The sequence below is a fragment of the Hippocampus bargibanti genome, linkage group LG04, assembly GCF_051943395.1.
Source record: "Hippocampus bargibanti isolate YZ-2025 linkage group LG04, ASM5194339v1, whole genome shotgun sequence".
Lineage (NCBI taxonomy): Eukaryota > Metazoa > Chordata > Actinopteri > Syngnathiformes > Syngnathidae > Hippocampus > Hippocampus bargibanti.
The window spans coordinates 19,826,243-19,850,000 of NC_142737.1; the positions used below are offsets into that span (position 1 = coordinate 19,826,243).

Below are 23,758 nucleotides of genomic sequence, written 5' to 3' on the forward strand. Positions count from 1 at the left end.
TATCAGTTGGCTCAATTTCTAAAATGGAATTGTGTATCTTGTAGGAGTTTGATGAGTCCTACGTACAGACAGGCCAAGGGCAGATGTACTCTTGGTCGGTGCAGAACCACCACAGGGGAGGGAGGCCCATGGTCTTGCGCTGCAATCACACCATAATTTACGAGGGTGAGGAGAATCGTCAGGGCCCTCTGCTCCAGCTGTTGAAGGTTTCCGGAATGAATAGTGTCTACAATATGCTTACTCTTACATTGGACTTCCACTTCACTGCCAGCCTTCTCATACCAGGTCAGAGGATTTTTTTGGGGTGAAAATGTCAAATAAATGCATCTAGTAAATACATTTGGGGAATCAAACATTTCATGCTTAATTGTTGTGCTTGCAGATGGATATGAAGAAAGTTGTCCTACAGGCTTTCTCCTCGACACAACCTCATACTGTGCTGGTAGTTGGCCTCCACCTCACGAATAGATTGTTGATATTTAACTCTAAATGTATGTGATTGTTCCACTTTATCGTAATTCAGTGTGTGGTTCTGATTAGATGAGGACGAATGTGCCCTTCAGTCTCCCTGTTCTCACTCATGTAACAACATCATGGGAGGATTTTCCTGCGTCTGCCCTTCAGGTTTTACCATCTCCACCGAGACCAACGCATGCCATGGTGAAACAAGCACACGTGATATTCTTTAAGAAACACAACACGGACTGCATTGACAGGTTGCAATTTGTATTAAGATGTAATTGCTCCCCTTGTTCTTCACGTGGACCCAACAGATATTGACGAGTGTGCCCAGGGCTTGCACATGTGCCAATACAACCAAAAATGCATCAACACAGTGGGCACTTACCGCTGCCAAGCCAAGTGTGGAGCGGGATTTAAGCCCAGCACTTCAGGAAACAGCTGTGAAGGCAAGTTGCCTTTTATTGTTGTTCACTCTTTCTTCCATACATTCATTGGATGGATAAAAAGAGTGAGACTGCAATGGTTGTCAGCTAATAGATGTAGGTAGATATGATCCATCCCTTTGGGCAAGGGTGTCAAACAATTTTTTTGCCGCGGGCCACATTGTACCATATTTTCCAGTGTATAAGGCGCACCGGAGTATAAGGTGCACCCCAATGAATGGTGTATTTTCAAACTTTTTTCATATATAAGGCGCACCGGAGTATAAAGCGCACACCAAAGTTTTCCAAATATAATATATAAATATATAGAAAGGGTTTCCAAATATGAATCACACCACATTATAAGGCGCTACAGTAGAGGCTGGAGTTATGCATTACTTCTTCTACAGAGGGAAATGGAGTTGGTGGCTGCTGACAGTAGTTGTGAACTCAATATTACTTCACATATAAGACGCCCTGCCTATAAGGCGCAGGGTCATCTTTTGAAGAAAATCAAAGCTTTTGGGTGCGCCAAATGTTTTTGCTTTCGGGGGCCGAATAAAATGATGTGGCAGCCAGATTTAGCCCCCGGGACTTAACTTTGACACCTGTGCCTAGGCATAATTCCTATATGTGTGATCATGAACCGTAATCTCTAAATTAAACCTACGGCACTTACACAGCAGACTGATGAATCCAGATTTGTGTTTTAGATGTGGACGAGTGCCGAGAGTCAACTTTATCACCGTGTCAACATCAGTGTCTCAACACTTTGGGCTCCTACCGCTGCATCTGCCACCCTGGGTACCAGCTGTCAGGACACCAATGCATCGGTCGGCCATTTCAACACAAAAGCGGTTATTGGATATGGGTATTAACATTTGAATGATGGAGTAACTTAATTCTTTTCACAGACATCAATGAGTGCATGAGGAATGCGTGCCCAGCTCACCAGCAATGCCAGAACACTGACGGAGGTTACCAGTGTATCGACAGCTGCCCTGCTGGCATGACCAAAGCAGACAGTGGAGTGTGCCTGGGTTAGTGTCTGCTCTTTCTCACTTCATTCATTGTTGAGAATTTCCAAAGCAATTCCAGTTTTCTAGTCTACAGAAGTTAGATTATGTAAGATTATCGTTGAAGGTTTCCAGGAAATTTTAGAAAAACATTTTTCTCGAGTGGGTAAAGACACTGCATTTGACATTGTGTAACAGAGTCCAATTACACAGGAAAACTGACACATTGCTTAGAGGGAGCGTGACGTCATTGCTTCACCTTCATAATGTCAGCAAAACTTGCTTCAATGCTATAATTTGATTCCACATTAAGATACTCAACAGGATACGAACAGACTAAATATGAAGCCACATTTCGAACAAGTGGTACAATTTAGTTCAGGTCGCCACGTTACATTTGGAATTGCAAACCGTTGTTTACATTGTTTACACCGCAGGAGGGTGTAACCAAACAAAACTTAAAATTAATGCAGCACTGCACTGGGCTGTTATGTTTCACTGTTTTACTGTTTTTTTTGTATTATTTATTTTGACAGTAAAGTCACATTAAAAAAGCAGCCCTCTTCTTCTCCCTCAGTTGAACTGAAGAATAAAAATTCTGTTAGTGTGACTACGCTGGGACCATATAAAGTAGTAGTAAAGTAGTAGTAGTAGTAAAGTAGTCAGTCGCTCTGGAATTTTGGTAAAAATTTCCAAATCTGTAAATGACACCCAACATAAGTACTACTTTTTAACCCCCTCTCACTAGTCTTGTTTTTAATAGCTTGATGTCCCTTTTCTCACTTGTTTTTAAGATATTGACGAGTGTCAGGATGGAAGTCACATGTGTCGCTACTCTCAGATCTGTCAGAACACGATTGGTGGATATGGGTGTCTCTGTCCCAGAGGGTACCGTTCTCAAGGAATTGGTCTGCCATGTCTGGGTAGGACATTGCCTTCATCTCTTGCATATTTGACACAAATATGTGTACAATTATATGTACACTGTTGTTTACTTGCAGATGTCGATGAATGCCAGCAGACACCAAATCCATGCTCCTTTCAGTGCCGCAATGTACCTGGCAGCTTCAGGTGCTTGTGTCCCCCTGGAACTGTGCTGCTTGGGGATGGACGCTCATGTGCGGGGCTGGAGAGAGGACAGTTCTTCACGAATGGAACTAGAGTCAGAGCGAGACTTCGGCCGCAGCTGGTGTCAACCCTCGGCAGGCCGGTTTTGTCTCGTCCTCTTGGGGTATCTCGTATTACCAGGCAGAGTTGCCCTGTAGGATACACCAGCAGAGACGGCAAATGTGTTGGTAAGCTTTTCTCAAAGGTTCCCTGTGTCCTCAGTTTGATGACAGTGCTCAGCCACTACAGCAAGCACTACCCGTGATATCAAATTGTTGGCCAAAACAAATTTTAATCTGGCAATATCTTACTGAATTATACTAACTAGAGTTGAGCATGGAATTTTATTTTGTCTACAATGTGATAAAAGAAAGTACAAAGAAGGTTGATGAATGCCGTTGTTAATATCCTTTTAGTACAACACAGTGTTCACCAATCCTTGTTTGCGCCATGGACTGGTTTCAAGAAAACACATTTTGATCAACAGGCATAGAAAGTAATGAAAGGCAATGTCTTGCTTTGAGTCCCAATTTTTGGTAACACCACACACTTGTAGCCTCCAAATTTCCCCATTGTGGGACTATTAAAGGCTTTTTGATTCTGATTCTACCTCTTAGAGCTATCACGAGAATCGCTCGCCGTTGCATAGGGTACCACAGACAGGCACATGAACATCCAAAGGCTCGAATGGTTTTTGAAAACTGTTTAATCGATTCGGTTTGATTGTTGTCATCACCCTTGGAAAGAACACCTAAAAATATAAAAACCAACAATAAATATATCAGCTTTGTTCGGCATGCTCATACTTATCACTAAAATGTCATTTCTGTAGATGTGGATGAATGTCTGCTCAGGAAGCCATGCCAGCATGATTGTCAAAACGCCATTGGCAGTTTCCGGTGTCTATGTCCTTCAGGCTACGAGCTGCTATCCAATGGAAGAAATTGTAAAGGTACTAGAAAACCAGTTTGTGATAATATACAGTATCTTTCATCTTTTCCGGAATTACAATAAGTGAACTTTCATCTCCACTCTAGACACTGACGAGTGCTTGGAGAAAGGCATTCAATGTGGTCACAATCAGATGTGTTTTAACACCAGAGGAGGATATCAATGCCTGGACACTCCCTGTCCTGCATCCTACCAGCGTGGAAGAAGTCCAGGGTAAGTTCCCATAAAAAAAAAACTATATATATGTGTGTGTGTGTGTGTGTGTGTGTGTGTGTGTGTGTGTGTGTGTATATATATATATATATATATATATATATATATATATATATATATATATATATATATATATATATATATATATATGTGTGTGTGTGTGTGTGTGTATGTATATATATATATATATATATATGTATGTATGTGTGTGTGTGTGTGTGTGTGTGTGTGTGTGTGTGTGTGTGTGATGATTTAATGATTTAATGGCTCTGCAAAAATGCCTCGACATGTCTCTCGTCTCGTCTTTAAAAGGACATGCTACAAGCCGTGCTCCCGAGACTGTGCCACAGGAGGCTCTCCTCTGATCCTGCAATACAAATTCCTCACGCTTCCCTCTGGCATACCTGCCAATCACAACGTAGTGCGGCTGTCCGCTTTCTCAAAGTCTGGCATCCTGCAAGAGCACACGTCCTTTATCATGCTCGAGCAAGAGTCCGAAATGGTGTTGATGGGACAAGCATTTGGCATCAGGGATGAAGCAGGTCACGGGACAATCTACACAATACGGATTCTTAATCGGCCAGAACTGGTGCGGCTCAAAGTGCAGGCCACCACCATTTCACAGCAGGGCCGTGTGACCTCCCAGAGCATTTTCATCATCTACATTTCCATTTCAGCATTTCCCTACTGAGCAACTGGTGCCTCACAAGTGAATAGCCCCTAAAAGTCTTCTTGATACTTTCAAACAAAAGGCAATTTCCCAGAAACATTCGCCTCGGTACGTTATGCCCTTCCAAAGACACCTCAACACAGAGACTTTTTCTAGGTGGACACAGTCAGTCAGACAAGATTCACAAGAGAATCCTGATCTGTGACTGAAACAGGAACTAAATATAATTCTGCCCAATAGGCTTGACCATATAATTTTGAATCCATCCTTATTTCAAAAAATGGAAATTGCAATGCATCAATTGTTTTTGCAAAAATATCAGAAAGTAACTGAGCACTTCTGGCAGTTAAGTAATTCAAGGTCTGGTGGTACCGTTTCTTGTAAAGTCTAATTAGGACACATAAATGAAACTGCAGATGTCTGTTTAAAAATGTCAGCATTAATGATAAAGGACAATATTTACATTAGTAATTTCCTATTCTCCAATTTTAAAATAAATACTCTGACTCTTGAGCCACTCGTTTTAAGTGACAAACCAGAAAAGACAAGTGTAACAATGTGTAATAGTGTTGCACTTCAGCATTTTTTTTGTACTTTGCATTTTTTTGAATGTACATATGTGTTTAAAAGTGCCTTTCTGAATGTATTTGAGTGACCTTTATTGAGGATGTGACTCACCTGGTGCTACAAAGAAAATAATTTGCAGGTATTGACTGCATTTACGGGTTGATTGGTGCAGCTGCAAGTCCTTTAAAGGACAACCGACGTCTCCGGACAAGTTGTGTCCATAATTTGTAAAATCGCTTCAAATGACTTCTACTGAGCGTATTTTACAAAGATCCCATCGCATATAGCTATATTTTACGTTTTAAGACTCACGCTGAATATTCTGGATGTCTTGTTTTTGAGTTGGTGACGAGTCCTGAGTCTACGTCACTGAAGGAACGCACCTCACCGAGAAAGGACATACCTTGCATCACCTCAATGCATTTTGCTGTACTTTGTTTTGTCTGAAAACTTCGTGTTGATCTGTGTTGATGGAGAAATTAGAAGGAAAACACATAAATAACGTGATGGTGAATCATTGTGTGTTGGGCCAAGACTTCTACAGTGTATTTGAACGTCCCAGGAAACAATTTACACGGAGCTTTGTCACCCTTCTCTGCCTTTTTTGGTACTGTGAGTACTAAAGAGTTTGTCACTACATTTCTCTCCAGATGCATCAAAATGACCGGAATAAATTCTTTAATCGATTGCAAACATGTATGCTTTCCTCTTCAGAACTATTTGAATCATATTCATAACTGGATGAGTAACAAGAAAGCATCTTTTCCGAATCTGAAGCCATTGTTTTGATTCTCCAGCAAGGCAAGACGTCTTGGGGTGATACCACGAACAAGGGGGCGGGACCTTCTGAAACTCTCCACTTCCGGGTTCAATTTGAAGTAGATTTTGGACACTTTGAGTAATTTTTATTGGTGTTTTGCATTTGACTAAAACAACATACTGCGTGTTTTGGGTATTTTAGATGCTATAAAACATTTTTCTGATGTCAGTTAGGAAAGAAAAAAGTGATGTCGGTTGTCCTTTAATACATTGCATTATAAACAATGTTGACATGCAAAACCAGATGAAAAAAGGTCATTTGCAACCCATGTTTGCCTGTGAAACAATTATGAATGTGTTAACCCCTTACAAACTGGGTTAACACATTTTTCACGGTAGATTGGATTGGATTTGCCTTTATGAGTCTCGCAGTGGAAAAAAATTACATTTCACAGCAGCAAAGTTATTAAAGGAATTAATTGTAAGTTGATTTTTTGTTGCTTTACAGTTGCAACATGTTTACAGTTGCTCTAATTGTCATTAGTAAAAAGCAGATCAACAGCACAACAGGCATGTTGTCGGGCTTCTTTATTTGAACAATGACATTTGCTTTCATGAAATGACCTTTCGCACTAGACACGATAACTATGAACAGATACATACTCAGCCAACCATCTGTTTCGAAGATGAAAAGTCAATGTGGAAAATGCCTTTCGTCTTTCGTAAATAATGTGTTTGTTCATGATGAAGTGCTTGGACATCCAGACTTGAATCAGCTTTGTATTAGGCGATGGAGAACAGAGCCCCAGCACAACGGTGCTCTTGCCTGTACTGCCTACTATTCAAAGCAAAGTCAAGGTACACCAAACAGCTTTTACGTTCCACAGCAGAACTATGATGTCCAGGTCAACGATTGGTCTCTGGAAAAGTCATAAGGAAACAACTATTTCCATGAAAAGTTGGTCTCTGAGCGTCTTTTGTACGTATGGGAGCCTAATAAGGTAATACATATGGGGGAAGGCTTGTGTTTTTGCAAAATATTAAAATATCGAAACGTAACTCAGAGTTGAGTTACTTTAACAACGAAAACAACTTTATGAATTTACTACTATCCACCACCGCCATGAGTTAGAATTAAAATGTTCAAGACATGATAGAAATGTATTCTGGGTTTGAGATCAAAAGATGAGGGTATTGGTCAACATTTGATTGCTTTCTCAGCAAGTGTAAAGTGTAAAGTGGCTTATATAATTGCAAAATTCCCCATTGTGGGACGATGAAAGGTTTTCTGATTCTAATCTGATCAGTCTAATTTTCTATCTTTCATAATCTGTTTTGTTGCATTTGATTAAATGTGAGTAGTGGAAATTTTAGGGGTACCACAATTGAGTGTTTGACGGTGTGCTGCATGGTGCTTAGCATAGTGTGAAGGCTTTCAGTATTGGGATCTTGGAACCCTCCCTGACCAATTCTCCTCTTTTTGCAAATTTCTCAAATGTGAGACTATTAAAGGCTTTCTTATTCTCATTGTTATTCTTTTTTGGTAATTTTGGAGGGGCATCTACTGCAATGTAACATTTTCCAACTTGATGATATCTGTCTTCAACCATACAGTGTATTAAATGACTCGGAACTTATATTGTACCCTTCTCCTGAATGATTCATGTGGATAATGAGATCCATTTGAAGTAGTGGAAGCCCTCTATGGGTTAGGGCTTGTGATTTAAGTTTCAACTACAAAAATGTGAAGAAAATCCGACTGGAACATCTGAACTATATTTTGCATAGATCAGAAAATATAATATATATAATATAATATAAATGGTGGCAGGTGTGTGTTGACTCCTATTTAACATGATCTTGCATGTCATTGTGTAATTCTGAACAGAACCTCATCTCAAGTCATAAGGTGTGTTCAATTGGGCAGCCATATTAACTCAGCTATAACATTTTGCTTCCCCAAAGAAATGTGTATTTCTTGAAATGAACAATAGAATAGAATAAAATACCTGTAGCTTTTATTAGTCTCACACTGGAGACATTTACATTTCACAGTAGCAAAGTGATGAAAGGAAGAGTGAAGGAAAATAAGTAGAAAAACAAAATGCAGGAGCTGCTGTAAAGCCACCCTCTCTCGCGGCGCCATCTCAAGTCAAAAGAACAAAAAAAAAAAAAAAATTGATAAGTGACATTAATGGTGGCAAATGGGTGCTGTTGGTCTCTCTGTCTCTCTCTCGCTCTCTCTATCTCTCTCTTTCTCTCTCACTTCTGGGGAACACTGCATTATCTGACGCATAAAGTAGAGTACAGTAGTAGCTGCAGGTGCACTATGCATCCACTAGATAGAGCTTCATTAACGGAATACAATACACCACAATTCGGCCCAATTCATCTAGCGCCCACACAACAGCAACAGCTGTAACAAGAAACTGGTCACAAACAATGACATAAAACATATACAGTAAAGTCTCGTTATATCGATATCGGATATATCGATAGTCCCGGTTATAGCGATACTATTTCTATTCACGCACGGAGAAAATTACATGCAAACAGGGTCGGATATATCGATAGTCCCGGTTATATCGATATTTTTTCGGACTCCCTTGAATATCGATATAACGAGACTTACTGTAAGTACAAATGGCATTATAAAAACAACAAATGAAAGACAAAAGTTGTCACGACAATTGATTCAACAAAAAAGCACACAACCTCAATGAGATCACATCCACAAGGGACTAAATGTCTTTAGAAGTCTTGCTTGTTTGATCCTTTTTTGTTCAATCAGAAGTTAACTATGCTTGTGGTTTCTTTCTTTTAGACTACAATGGGTTCCTGCTAATAATCACCACTTGATGCAATTGGAACTCTTTCAGGGAAGCAGCGCCATAGGAAATAAAAAGAAATGGGGACACCATGTATAAGGCACATCAGATTTTGGGACGCACAGTTGGTGTTTGGGAAAATTGAATGCTTTTCGGTGCGCCTTATAGTGCAAAAAATATGTTATATCGCAAAAACTGGACATTTAAACAAGGAGTGTGGGCCTTTTATACCTGTTATACTAAGGCAAAACACCTTCCTGTATATTGTGCAACACTATACTGTACCTGTTTCAATGTGTACAGCAGATGGAAAAAAGCAACACTTAAGGAACAATTGTCTTGAAATCAGTTTGTAGGTCCAATTTGGCAGTACAAGTGTGTCAAAAGTTCGTATGAACGCTATCAATATTTATGCTAAATTAGGCATCACACGGAATATTTTATATTCCGTTGTAATATAAAATATTTTTTTCCATAATTATTAATATTAAAATATTTAATATTTTATATTACTCTTTTCACATTTGCTATTTTGAGCAATACGCCAAATGCCCCAAGAATATTTGAATAGTGATTTTATCTTTTCTCCTGAGATATCTTTGATTTCAATCTTTCTCGAAACCAAAAAGAAGTTGGCTCAGTACCTCTTCTTCTCAGTAGGTTTCTCTACAAATGTTTTTAACGGATCAGCCGCACTGCTGTGTTGAGCACTGTTGGGTCTCTTTGCTGTCATCGCTGTCAAACGTGGGCTGCTGGTTTTAATAACTGTTTGAGTTGAACAGCATTGCAACTAAGATTGCTCTCAGCAGGAGTCGTGTTCAACATACTTACTGGATTAAATAGAAAACCAAAATGACACTTTAATACCTTTTCATGACTAAAGTAAATTTTTGCCATTGTGCTGTTATAGGCAGATTAAAGTTAATGTGGTTACCAGTTATTTAAAAGACATTTTTGTTGCTTGCCATTCCCTTGAGGGCAATATGGTGGAGGGATGCATGGTGAACACATGCACCTCCAGTGCAGCGGATGGCTCACTTTTATTCACCATTGTTACCGGGAGGCTAACAAAGATGATGGTGTAGCCGTTGAGGAATGAGCACACACGACTAAATGTGGAGACGTGTTTATTCCAACGGCTAACAAGTGGATCTGAACTGAACAGCAAAAGCAGTGCAATACATGCAACATGAACTGCCCCCTCCCCTGCACCTGCTGGGTGAGATGCCTGGTCCTAGTGCCCGCCACACAGCCCCCCCCTTCCCAGAACATCCAGAAGGAAGGTCAAGGTGAAAATTTTGCAGGGGGCTTAACCAGCCTGCCCCAACGACTACGCAGTCCGTCATTAGGTGGTGTAGGTGATTCGGGCGAGACCTCAGTGGGGGAACGACACTCAACCCTGGCATGCCGCGGTGAGGCTGGAGGTTTCGGAGGGCGTCCGCGACGTGGGGCCTGGGCCGGCGAAACGTCCTCGCCTGCAACTAAATGAGCCGGTTTGAGCCTGTCTATTGAAATTCCCTCCCTCCGCCCACCCATATCGAGCACAAAACTCTTTTCACCGTGTTCGAGCACTCTAAACGGGCCGTCGTACGGCGGTCGGAGGGGAGAGCGGTGGGCATCGTGACGCACAAAGACGAAACGGGCTGACCTAAGAGCAGACGGAACAAATATTTTGGGGACGCAGTGGTGAATTGGTGCTGGAGTCAGGGGCTCTGCTGGCAAAAGGGGGAATGAAGGTGCACCCGAAGCTTCAGGCAGAAATTCACCAGGAACGCGGAGTGGTTGACCGAGCACTAACTCTGCGGGGGCGGCGTTAAGGTCTTCTTTAGGGGCCGAACGTAACCCGAGCAGGACCCACGGAAGCTGGTCGACCCAGTTACCGTCCGACAGCGCGGCCCGTAGCGCGGCTTTCAGTGACCGGTGGAAGCGTTCGCACATCCTGTTAGACTGCGGGTGGTAGGCCATAGTGCGGTGTACCTGCACACTCAAGGACTGCGCCATGGCCGACCAGAGCTCGGACACAAACTGGGGGCCTCTGTCCGAAGTGATATCGGATGGCGTGCCGAAACGTGCGACCCAGGACGACAGAAATGCGCGGGCAATATCTGCCGAGGTCGTGGAGGACAGGGGGACTGCTTCCGGCCACCTAGTGGTTCGATCGACCATGGTGAGGAGATGTGTGCAACCCTGCGAAGGAGGGAGGGGCCCGACCAGATCCACATGGACGTGGTCAAATCTCCTGTCCGGAATTGGAAAAGTTTCCAGGTTTGCTCGGGTGTGCCTGTGGACTTTGGCGCGCTGACATGCCACGCATGCAGCTGCCCACTTCCTGACGTCCTTCCGTAACCCAGGCCAGACAAACTTGGCCCCAATAAGTTTGACTGACGCCCGGACGCCAGGGTGTGAGAGGGAATGAATAGAATAAAAAATTCGCCGACGCCACTCCTGCGGAACCACGGGACGAGTGCGACCCGTAGACACATCGCAGAGGAGAGCGGGACCCCCTTCACACAGTGCCATCTTCTCAAGTTTCAGGGCTGTGCCTGCTGCCTTGAGTTCGTGGATGTCCGGATCCTCAGATTGGGCGGTGGCCATCTCTGAAAAATCCACCCCGAGCTGGACTGGACACACAATCGCGCGTGACAAGCAATCGGCCACAGGGTTACATTTGCCGGCCACGTGCTGAATGTCTGTTGTGAATTCAGAAATGGCCGCCAAATGCCGTTGCTGTCGGGCCAACCACGGTTCAGTCACCTTTGACATGGCGAATGTGAGTGGTTTGTGATCCACATATGCGGTAAACCGGCGCCCCGCGAGGAGGAAACGAAAATGGCGCGTTGCAAGATAGAGTGCTAACAACTCTCTGTCGAAAACACTGTACTTGCGTTCGTTATCTTGCAGCTTCCGACTGAAAAATGCAAGGCGCTGCCATTAGTTCTCCACAAGCTGCTCAACCACCGCCCCTACGGCAACATCAGACGCGTCGGTAGTCAAAGCCACCTGTGCGGTTGAGATTGGGTGGACCAGAAGAGTTGCACCCGCAAGAGCTTCCTTGGCCCGTTGGAAGGATTGTGCTCGTTGCGGTGCCCACTCGACGGGGTCGTTAGCCTTCTTTTTTCTCAAGGCGCCGTAGAGGGGTTGTAGGAGGTCGGCTGCGTGAGGAAGAAACCGGTTGTAAAAATTGATCATGCCCAAAAACTCCTGCAGAGCCTTAACTGTGGCCGGGCGGGGGAAATCCACCACTGCTTGCACTTTGGCGGGTAAGGGGATGGCGCCCTGTGGAGAAATGCGATGCCCCAAGAAATCGATATTGGACAGACCAAATTGGCACTTAACAGGGTTAACTATAAGGCCGTGCGAATCAAGGCGCTTGAAAACTTTGGTTAAGTGCGACAGGTGTTCCTCCGGTGAAGGGCTGGCCACAAGGATGTCGTCTAGATAGACAAATACAAAATCAAGACCTCGCAAGACTGAGTCCATCAGTCTCTGAAAGGTCTGTGCCGCCCCCTTCAGGCCAAGAGGCATACGGAGGAATTCAAAAAAGGCCAAAAGGGGTTATTACTGCAGTTTTTGGCACATCTTCTGCCCGTACCGGAATCTGGTGATGACCGCGAACGAGGTCAACTTTGGAAAAGATCACGGCTCCGGCCAAACGTGCGGAAAAGTCCTGGATGTGCGGAATTGGGTAACGGTCGTGTGTGGTTACATTATTAAGCCGACGAAAATCACCGCACGGCCGCCAAGAACCGTCACTTTTGGGCACCATGTGTAATGGTGAGGCCCACGGGCTGCTGGAACGCCTCACGATGCCCAAGCGCTCCATCGTCGCGAACTCCCCTTTCGCCATTGCCAATTTTGCCGTGTCGAGGCGACGAGCGCGGGCAAAAACTGGCGGGCCAACCGTGGGAATGAAATGCTCTACCCCGTGTTTAGTATCGGCATTGGAAAAGGCGGGTGTGGTTAACGACGGATAATCGGTCAGCAGGCATTCATAAACGTTACCCGATGTTAAATAATGTGCATGCGTTAATGCCCCGAGCCCTCCGGCCTCACACGGAAAAGTGGCGAAAGAGATGGCGTCAATCAAACGACGGTTGGCAATGTCCACAAGAAGTCCGTGAGCACATAAAAAAATTGGCGCCAATTATGGGAACTGTGGTCGCGGCAACAATAAAGTTCCACTTGAATTCCCGTCCGTGGAAACGCACAGTCACCGACCTGGAACCGAAGTTAGCGATGGGCGAGCCGTTAGCTGCGCACAAGGCAGGCCCGCATCCACCTGCCATCTTGTCCGCAGCGGTGGGCGTCAGCAGGCTTACTTGTGCCCCGATGTCCACAAGGAAACGTCTTCCTGACGAGGAGTCCGTGACGAAAAGCAGCTCGCTTTCGTTGCTGGCGCCCACGGCTGCTACTGGGTGTCGGGCGTTGAAGATTCCCGTCGTCTCGTAGGAGCAGGGGGGTGCGCAGCATCGAGCCTTGGCGCCAAACCGCTGATGGAAATAGCAGGTGGCTTTCCCGCGCCGATTCTGCGATCCCACTGCGGCCACGACGGTCGGATCGATTTGCACGGCTAACCGCCGTATCGCCAGAAGCGCTCGATCTGCTTCTTCCGCCAAGCCACGATAGTTGCCGGTGGCTAGGCACGTCGAGTTAGCGAGCACGGCGCGCACTTCGGGTGGTAGCTGGCGAAGGAAAATGTGGGGGAAAAGGAATCCGCCATCATCCGAATTTAACAGCGACAGCATTTTGTCCATTAGATCCACTGCTGTTCCGTCGCTGAGTCCGGGAAGCGAAAGAAGTCTGTCTGCTCTCTCGGAGGCCGATAGCGTGAACCGCCGGAGCAGCAGTTGTTTGAGCGCGTCGTACTTCCCGCATCGTGGAGGCGCGTGCAGAAGTTGCATCATGCGATGCGTTGTCGGTTGGTCGAGGGACGCCACGACCATGTAATATTTTGGGTCATCTGTCGTGACGCCTCGTAGGTGGAAAAGTGCTTCCACATGCTGGAACCACGAAGCCGGGTCGCTGTGCCAGAACTCGGGCAACTTCGCGGCGTAGGCGGCAGCTGCGAGTTTGGGCGCCGGTCGTGGCGACATGGCCGTAGAAGATACATCTTCGTCCGTTGCCATGAACATTTCCATCGTCTGGGTCACCAGTGTAGCCGTTGAAGAATGAGCACACACGACTAAATGTGGAGACGTGTTTATTCCAACGGCTAACAAGTGGATCTGAACTGAACAGCAAAAGCAGTGCAATACATGCAACATGAACTGCCCCCTCCCCTGCACCTGCTGGGTGAGATGCCTGGTCCTAGTGCCCGCCACAATGGCAAATATAATAAATGACCCCCCCCTCCCAAAAAAAAATGTGAACAGAATAGAGATCAGAAATTAACGGAAATCTGTCTTTGTTCCATTTGTGTTTGAAAATGTGCCCTCTGATTGAAAGTTGTTTTTGAGTAGGTACCTCAAACTGCGGCACTGTTGTTATTTCATCCAAAACAATTGATTTGAACTTTTGAGCCAGTATTGCTTTCATGGTCTGCAACTTTAATCCTTACCTCGGTCCCACAATTCTGCCGAGCGAGTCTTCTCAAGAGCACAGGTGTCAAAGCCCAGAGCCAAATCTGGCCCGCCATATTATTTTATTCGGCCCGCAAAAGCAAATCAAGCTTGTAAAATTCCATCATGCTTGCTAAAATTTGAGCCAAAATTTCAAATTGGCCCATATAAACCACAATAACAGTCATTATTTTTTACTTCAAATTTGAAAACTAATTATTCATGAATTTGTTGTGCAATCTATATGTAATATGTGGAGGGGATTAAACATTCTAATGGCTTCCCCAAATTCATAATCGCCCCAAAAGGAAACCGGACCTACAATGTGCCCAATGGAGAAAAATGACTTTGACACACTTGCTCTAGAGCAGGGGTCCCCAAACTTTTTCCTGTGAGGGCCTGTCAGAGATATGACAGACAGACACCGTGGACAGAGACTCAGAACCAGAAAGATTGTCCCCACTGCCGGCAGGAGACGCAGTCATCAGATGACATACGTCTGAATTGTGCGCCCCTCTGCCAAGCTATTTATTGAGAGTATATGCAAATTACAGTGATATATTAGTAAACATAGTTTTCTTGATTATAATGCCACACCTCTGGGCGTTCTGAGCACCAACAGCTGCAAGCAATAAAACACAAGACATTTTAATTGGTTGTCTTTTCCAAAAACTGATAAGTTTGTAATCTGGCGCTTGTGCAGGATGTTTAAGCCGTAAATAACTCCGGTGAAAGAGGAGTATCTCAAGCCCTAAATTCTGTGCAAGGCCGGACCTTCTAGAATCTTGATGGAGACGACAGTTCACCTTGCCGTGTCTGTTCCACTCAGATTTACTGTGGCCATCTGCACTTTGACTGTAGGCCCATTGTTTAGTTGGTCAGCAAAGCACGGCACTTTTAAACATGATAAATTATTATTCTCCATCAGGGCCACATAACTTTTCCATTCTGTGATGGGGGGCCGGTGTCAGTTTGTACCAAAAAAAGTGTGACGATCGTAGAGGAGCTTAAAAAAATGTTTTCCAGAAAGCCACACATAACCAAATAACCCTTTCCAGGTTCTTCACAGAAAAAAAAATCAGGAAACAAATAATAACACTATTAATGAAATAAATAATAACTGAATAACCCTCTCTGAGTTCTTCACAGAAAAAAAATCAGGAGATAAATAACACTATTTATGAAATAATAACTAAATAACTCTCTCTGGGTTCTTCATAGAAAAACAGGAAATAAATAACACTATGAAATAAATAATAACTAAATAACTCTCTCTGTCTTCTTCATAGAATAAAAAGCCACAGAACATTAAATTTCTGTTGTGCCATGCACAATCTTAACAGATAAAAGTTCAGCTCAGTTGTCAGAGCAGAATCTCTCTGACACATATGAGCAGTCTCTTAAAGTTCTTGTGTTCCTTCCTTATAATCCTTTTGTAGGTTCCAGTAGGCTTGTAGACACCGCTGTTTGCAGCTCTCTCTCATCGACTTCCCTGTGAAAACCACAAAGGAAGCAGGTTGAAAAAGTGAACTGAGTGATATGGCACCTACACAACACAATACATTTCATTCACTACCAGTATGGATGTAAAGATGGATTTTATCCCAGTAGATTTTATTATGATTATATTTGTTCATGCTCAGAATGACTCGTTCAAGTCAGAAAAGTGAGCTTACCTATGTATGTTCATCAGTGTGAACTGTGGGTTTGCAACTGGCTGGTGAGAAGTTGAATATCAGGTTCCATTCTAGTTATAGCCAGTCTCAAGCACTGATTCAAATGTTCTTCTCAATCTTGATCTCATCTGAGATTTCAGCAGTTTCATGCGAGAAAAGCTTTTCTTGCGGATATACGTGCTGCCAAAAACTGTGGACATTTTCATTGCTTCGTTTTGATGTTTGGATATGTGTCGTTTGGGAGGGCGGCATAGAAGTCAGTGAGAGTGTTGGGCTTGAATGCGTCTTTCAGACCATCACAATTTTGTAACTCAGGTCCAACTTCTCCATGGTTTGGTACACTTGGTCAAAAATATCCTCTCCCGTTGTAGTCCCTTTGAGACTTTGGAGGTCTTTGGAGCTGGCGGCTCCTCGCATATCTCAAAGTTTGCGCTAACTCCACGAATAAAAATGAGCAGTTCACAGCAGCAAAGTTATGAAAGGAAGATGAAAGATGAACGGAAACAAAGAAGAATATTGACCAGCGCTTTGAGTTTTTTGTCAGTAGGTAGTTATGCAGACAAATTAATTATATTATTATTATTATTATTATTATTATTATTATTATTATATTATTGTCATCAAATGGTGAGTATAGTTTTTGCTTTTTTGAATGTTGCTGTGCCGATGACCATTTTGTGTTTGGGAGCCTTTTACTGAGTGAGTTGCTTGTTCTGTAGCCACAAAGGGACATAAGTCTTCTTGTGCCGGTCCCAAGCCCGGATAAATACAGAGGGTTGTGTCAGGAAGGGCATCCGACGTAAAAGCTTGGCCAAAACAAACATGTGGATCAAACCTCTAAAGATGGAGGACACTGATTTGCTGTGTCGACCCCTTGAAGGGAAAAGCCGAAAGGAAAAGAAGAAGAGGAGTTGCGCTGTGTCTTGCACGTCCGTGCTCTCATCCAGTGCTAATGAAAAAAAGTCACATTCTTTTGTCTTCTGCTGCAGCTGGGCATATACATTAATCCCAATTTCTTCACCGCGTCTGGTCATTGTACTCGGCGACAGACTTACGGCATTATATGCATCTTTCTTCTCGGGACACAACTCCTCCGTGACAGCATCCATACATTTCTTAACAAACTCTCCGTCCGTGAAAGGCTTACTGCTGCTTGCTATCATCTTAGCAACCTAAAAGCTGGCCCGGACGGATGCCTTCTTCCGCTGAGCTTGGCGTACAAATGTATTCTGCTGAGATAGTAGTCCACTTTTCGCTTTGAGAGTTTGTGATACGTTATTTCATGCTTAGATTAGTAAACATATTATGTTATTCCATGTTTAGCTTAGTACATATTATGTTGTTGCATGTTTAGTTTAGTCTACATGGTTTTATGAAATTTATTAGTTGAATAGTTGTGAAAGCAGAATGTAACAAGTATCAAGTTTCAGTCTAAATGTTCTCCCAACAAACTTGTCCGTAGCTGATTGGACAACAGATCGCTGCTGTGTGACTTCCAATACTTGTCCGTAGCTGATTGGACAACAGATCGATGCTGTGTCTTTTCAAAACTAGATTGAGCGGGAGGGCTCTTGCTTTTTGTGCTTTTGTTCTTCTTGTGTGTGTGCTCTTGACTTCCCGTCCCGACGAGAGATGTTCTCCTTTTGTTTCACTAGAATAAAGTAGCTTTTTGTTCACCATCTATCGTCCTCGCTGATATTTCCATCACAGAACTTCGTTGAACACCGAACCAGATGAGAAACAAGAATTAGAACCGAACAGTTTGTCTGCTCGTATTTGGCCATGCAAGCTATCGTACTTGTCTTTGTGACGGGATTCATAGTGTCGGCGAAGATTGTATTCTTTGAATACCGCCACCGCCTCTTGACAGATGAGACAAACAGCCTTTTCTTTGCATTGAACATAAAAATAATTGTTTTTCCACTGCAGATTAAATACCCTGCATTCTGAATCAATTTTTCTCTGACCTAACCTTTTCGCCATTATTCCATTCTCTCTTTGACAGGAGGGTTTACAAGAGAAAACGGGTCTGGGACCAAATAGAGCGCCAAACTGAGCGCACGTGAATGTACCACCGGACTCTCCTCCACTTCCTCATACGTCACTTTCTTGCGTCGCATCACATTGTAACCGACTCCTTTAGCGTTCTGTTGTGAGCAGGCGTGTTTGTATTGTTCAATCACGATTATAAACATACATTGATTACATTGATTAAAATAGGAACAGATAATGATCGAAAACCGACCTTTGACTGTAAAATGATTTTTTTTATTTTTCTGGAGGCTAAATAGGAAAATAATCTGATAGCATCTCTGGTATTGTTCAGGGGGCCTGGCCAAATGTGCTGACGGGCCGTAGTTTGGTGACCCCTGCTCTAGAGTAAGGCTGTTCTGACAAATGGAATACTGTATATGCTTGGTGACATGCACGAGATAGCAAAGAGACAACGTTAGCGTCATACTTTGCGACAAAACTGCATTTTTGAAGGCACAGAAGCAGAGACATCCATTAAATGTTCATGAAAACTGAAGAGGACGGTAAAATTGGCTGGAAAGAGCTCTCATGAATGCTATTGTATTCACGTTTGGTGAATAACTCAATCGACAGATGGTCACTGTTAACTCATCGTGTTGTAGCCACCAAGAAACGAAGATGAGCTGTTAGCCCTACTTAGTTTGGGTCCTTGTGTCGGGACTTAGCTATTGTATATGTATGTGCTTTTGGGGCGAGTGCTTTGTATGTGGGTGGCAGGTCTAAGTCTAAGCACTCACAAGCTTTGTTAGTGTTGTCATGAAACATAGTTATTTTGGCCAAAGTGCATTATTGACATGAAAATATGACAGAGAACCAACACATGAGGTCAGTTTTTTCCAAGGAGATGGAAGATGTGTCCAAGACATTTTTTCTTTGGCAGGGGTGTTACTGGAAAATAACAGTTCAGCTATGAGTAATGCCACAGTTGCAGGAGGCTGTCAAACTCATTTTGAGAAGATTGAGTAACAAGGCAAGCGTAGTGATAATGATAGAAACTTTATTGAGCCTCCATGACCAATTGGCCGTGCACACATGGCAGGTTTTGGAACATTTTTAGGCAATGAATACATGATATTCATTGTCAACGTTACAACTTCCCTTCCATATGCTTTTTGTCAACAGAATTCGCCGAAAAATTAGGTCACACCATACCAAGAATCTAAATTTAATCAGGCTGTGCTTCGCAGTCACCAAATGCAGCGATAGTAGCTACATGCTTCCGCACGTTAAATCTGAAATAGAACACACTGTGTCAACACTGCACGCGGTCTGGAAATAAATGAAAATGGAGCCTAGTTCCAGATGACATTGCCTTTCTCTCTTCAACCGCTTGTTCCAGCCAATAAATAATTTAATAATAAATGCTCACGTTTTCTTACCCAGAGCAATCATATCATCTGTTGGAAATTACCGTGCAGATGAAAAGAATGGTTGGTTAATATTTACTCGTTGCCATAGCAAAAGTAAACTACAAAAACCACAAGAAGTAGGTCAGTGACAAAATACACAAGCGTGGACTAACGCATAGTTGACACACACATCATGTAAAATGAAAGGTAAATCGCCTTTTAATGTCTTGACTTGTTACCTTTCCGTCCACCCATTCATTAAGCATCTTAGTCATCATTCATAAGGATATGTTCAAACAGTGTGGAGAGGCCAAAATGTTGAGGGCAGAAATGTCAATGAGATCATGGCAATCCACAGTACAAACAAGATGGGAACAAGAAGGAGCTGAAAGGAAGCCCAAAGCAATTGCCCCCCTCGGTGACGCAGTAAATAAAAAGTTGCTCAGCGTGCATTGTATTCCTTCAGATCATTTGTTTTATCCGTCTTGAGAATATTTCTTGCACACGTATGATAGCAATTTACTGAACACATGAGAGGCTTGAGGTACACTTTACAGCCCTATACATGGATTTATATGGCCACCTGCAGAACGAACGACATCTCCTCTCACTGTTGTGCAGCTCACTCGAACAAAGCATCACACTTGCTAAACATTTGCTCTCAGGAGATGCCGTCTGTAGGGGAAATAGTTTCATGTGTTCTAAACATGTTGGCTGGAGTGGAGCTGCCGTCTGAGTGCTTGCGTCTGTTTCGTTTTAATGTGGGCCAGACTCTGACTTCATTGCCACAATGGTGACCACAGTAGTTCCATCCATCCTGCTTCCCAATCTGCCAGCCAAGTCCTGCTTCCTATCATTACTCCCTGGGGCTGCCGAGTGTGGGGAAAACTAGATGAGTATCTAAAGCTAACTATTTTTTTTTTTTAAATTTCACACGGAAAGCAGTAAGAGCCCAACATGTGATTTAGAAAATAAAATAAAATTAAGAGACCCTACACACAAATCCTGGTTGCTTTCCATTAATAGACTCAAAGCTTATGTTCTGGATTGAGACTGACGGCTGAGGTGTTATACGTATATGAAATACATGGACTTGCTTCCAATGTGTGAATATACATTTAGTCTCGCATTATAGTTCAACATAGAAATACGTGAAAATTCCTTAGATGTATTCGTAGTAACTCTTTTGCCCCTAGATCAAGCTGTATTCCAAAACCTGGAATTGAATACTGAAAGTCGAAGATCTGACGAACAGTTAACATTTCAGGGTGTGCAAGACACAATCAGTTTGACGAAACTCCAGGATGTCAGTTCAAAGGATGTCTTCTCCTGTAGATTCAAATTGCCTTCCAGCCCCCAAAAATCAAAATCAAATATACCAACACAGTTAGGATAAGGATGTCAGGATTATTGTATCAGCAGCTCCCAAACTTGGCCCGCCACCAACAAGCAAAACATTTGGCAGAGCAAGCAAGGTTCCTGGCCCCTCAGGATATTTTGTGTCCACTGTATCATGAGACCAAAGCTTCCCATTGCCAGAACTTGCAGTTGTTGCGGCTGAGTTTCACTGCCCAAGTAGACAGGTAATTGTCGCTGTTGCATCGGTGATTACATTCAGACATAGACTAAGTTGTGTGAGAACGGTGGAAAAGAAATACCATCTCATGTCAAAGCTCGGGGGAGGAGGGGGGGGGGGGCATTGACAGAACACAATAGGCCAGGGGCTTGACAAAAAGAAAGCAGTGGAAAATATCCACATGGCACAGAGTTAAAAGCAACCAAAAATAACAACCAACCAAAATTCATGTCAATACTCCTGTACGGCATAAAATCATTGTATCATATGCAAAAAAATGTTAATGTTTCAGACTTTAAAACAGGAACCCGAAGCGCCCTTATTCTCCTTGTTTTCAATCTGAAGCCACGCTAGCACGTTAATAATCACACCGTTTTAAAATGACTTCTAAAACTTCAAGCTGTTATTTGATTTAAAGTTTTCAACTGTTCTTTTCTTGTCTGCTGTTGTGATGTTTATGAAGATAATGTATTGCAATTTTCTGATAAGCTTTAATTCACATATATCTTACATACATCAGAAACTAAGTCACAACAGAGGGAGCACAATACTTGCTGAGTAATCCATAGAGCTGCAATGGCAAACCATCAAAGCAGAGATGGAAATATTAGTCATAAATACTGTAATTTAAGGACGCCAAGGCAGAGATGAAATTGAAGAACAGCGTCACTCAGTGTTGTTTTAATCCTTGTGTAGAGCAAAAATTGATTAATTTAGCTGAGAATACCCTAAACAACTTGATGAGTAACACGAGTCAGATGAAACACAGATCCTCTCCTTCATTCCAGATGTCATATAATTTTTGTCTGTAAATGTTCTGCCCCCTTGTGAGACGTTAAACAGATGTGGATATGATACGCTAGACTTGATGAACCTAAATCAATTTATAAATCCTTCATGAGTTGGTTTAGGACACAAAATTTTCTCTGAATCTTCACTCGTTATGTTACCAAGATATATTGGTCAGTTCAATGATTGTGACTTTGTGGGAACAGCATGAGGAAATTCCTTTTCTCATCTACAAAGACCATGTTTCACTTAAAAAAAAGGAAAGGGCAAATAGCATGGTTTAGTGCCGAATAACTTAACCACTTCATATAAAGCTTTTCTCAAGCACCTTTTGGATTATTATGACCATGTGATCCAACAGTGTCTATTTAAAAAAAAAAACTTTTATTGCTAATTACCCTCAACAATATTGACACATTGAAATACCTCGCAGAATCCATCAGCTTCATTCCTTTAAGTGCATTGGTAAGATTTCCCCTTCACTTTTGCCAACAGCGTTGAGTGGAAGAATCAAAGTGCATGGTGGCACTGAATAGACTACAGTACAAGTAGCTGGGGTAGGCGGCGGAAACCCTGAAGTGGTTCCTGGCCAAACACAGGGCACACAGAAATTTACAAAAATCCAGGCTGACACTCACACCTACGATCAGTGGTTCGTTCGTGCATCAAACTCACAGTGTAGAGTTCAATTCCAGCTCGATCCTCCCTGACTTTGCATATTCCCTGTGTGGGTTTTCTCCGGGTACTTCGTTTTTCTCCCACATTCCAAGAACAAGCATGGTAGGCTGATTGAACACTCCAAATCGGCGCTAGGTGAAGTGGATGGGTGTTCGTCTGGATGTGCCCTGCCATTGGCTGGAAACCGGTTCAGCGTGTTACCCCCCTTCTGCCCAAAGACAGCTGGGATAGGCTCCAACACCCCTTGTCACCCTAATGAGGATAAAATGGTTTGGAGAAGGGATAAGATTGTATATATCAGGGACAGGAAAGCGGAGAGCAATTACAGGCTCAGATCAGTCGATACACGCGAGAAGTAATTGTAATTTCACACCATTAGCTCAGGTCAGAAGAATGGAACATTACGGAAAAATACAAAAATGACTCAAACACATTCTACAACTTCTTAGACGTAGTCCTCACAAGTCAAATGTTTTACTCATGAGGGAAAAAGACGCCAAGCAACAATGAGCAACATTTCTCTGGTTAGCATTATCATTAGTCAGGCTTTGTCCGCCTCGCAATGTCAGTGTAGCCAGGATGCTCTTAATAGAGTTTTTCCATTGTGGCGGACATCCAGGAAAACAAGAGCTCCAGCAATGCAACCCCCAGGAATGGTTCGGTATTGAGCGTTTGACTCCCATCCATCATAGTTTGTAATGCCCTGGGACACGTTGTGAGGCATAGCTGCAGCAAATTCTCTGCCTTGGCTCTCAGCACTCAAAATATGGAGCATATTGAATTCAGATCCAAGCCACGCTTAAATTTAGCTTGCCCTCTTTAAAACAGAGACTGAGCTGATAAATGGTCAGTCATAACTTGGGACAAAGAGCAATTCGTGAATCTATTATCCATGATGACCCATTGAGAAGTTGCTCAAGTCGCATTGATACAGCTGGGTTGCTTTATTTTTACAAAATCTGTACTGAAAAACATTTTTTGCATGCTCTTTTTAAAATGAGAAAAAAAATAATAACAACTGTGAAGGGTTTAATACATATAAATTCATTTACTGTTTTCAAAAAAAGAAAAAAAGAAAAAGGAAAACAACGTTTGGCCTCAAA

The 23,758-nt window shown here is 43.0% G+C and overlaps 1 protein-coding gene and 1 long non-coding RNA gene across 3 annotated transcripts in view; one reads left to right on the forward strand and one right to left on the reverse strand.

The window, feature by feature from the left end:
* The window catches only part of hmcn2 (hemicentin 2), a 66,018-nt gene extending 58,205 nt beyond the window's left edge, over positions 1-7,813 (forward strand). Inside the window, exons 71-81 of the mRNA XM_088994614.1 lie at positions 45-285; positions 383-442; positions 541-660; positions 774-908; positions 1,598-1,717; positions 1,799-1,924; positions 2,695-2,823; positions 2,902-3,195; positions 3,840-3,959; positions 4,045-4,171; positions 4,484-7,813. Coding sequence (XP_088850740.1) covers positions 45-285; positions 383-442; positions 541-660; positions 774-908; positions 1,598-1,717; positions 1,799-1,924; positions 2,695-2,823; positions 2,902-3,195; positions 3,840-3,959; positions 4,045-4,171; positions 4,484-4,862 — 1,851 coding nt within the window. The 3' untranslated portion in view covers positions 4,863-7,813. The remainder of the gene's footprint in view (positions 1-44; positions 286-382; positions 443-540; positions 661-773; positions 909-1,597; positions 1,718-1,798; positions 1,925-2,694; positions 2,824-2,901; positions 3,196-3,839; positions 3,960-4,044; positions 4,172-4,483) is intronic.
* Positions 1-23,154, reverse strand: part of LOC148899395 (uncharacterized) — a 32,078-nt gene extending 8,924 nt beyond the window's left edge. For both annotated transcript variants that reach the window (XR_016114726.1, XR_016114725.1), the window contains exons 1-3: positions 22,653-23,154; positions 22,404-22,562; positions 2,959-3,159 (exon numbers count right to left, since the gene is read on the reverse strand). This is a non-coding gene — a long non-coding RNA (uncharacterized LOC148899395). The remainder of the gene's footprint in view (positions 1-2,958; positions 3,160-22,403; positions 22,563-22,652) is intronic.
* Between the last annotated feature and the right edge of the window lie 604 nt (positions 23,155-23,758).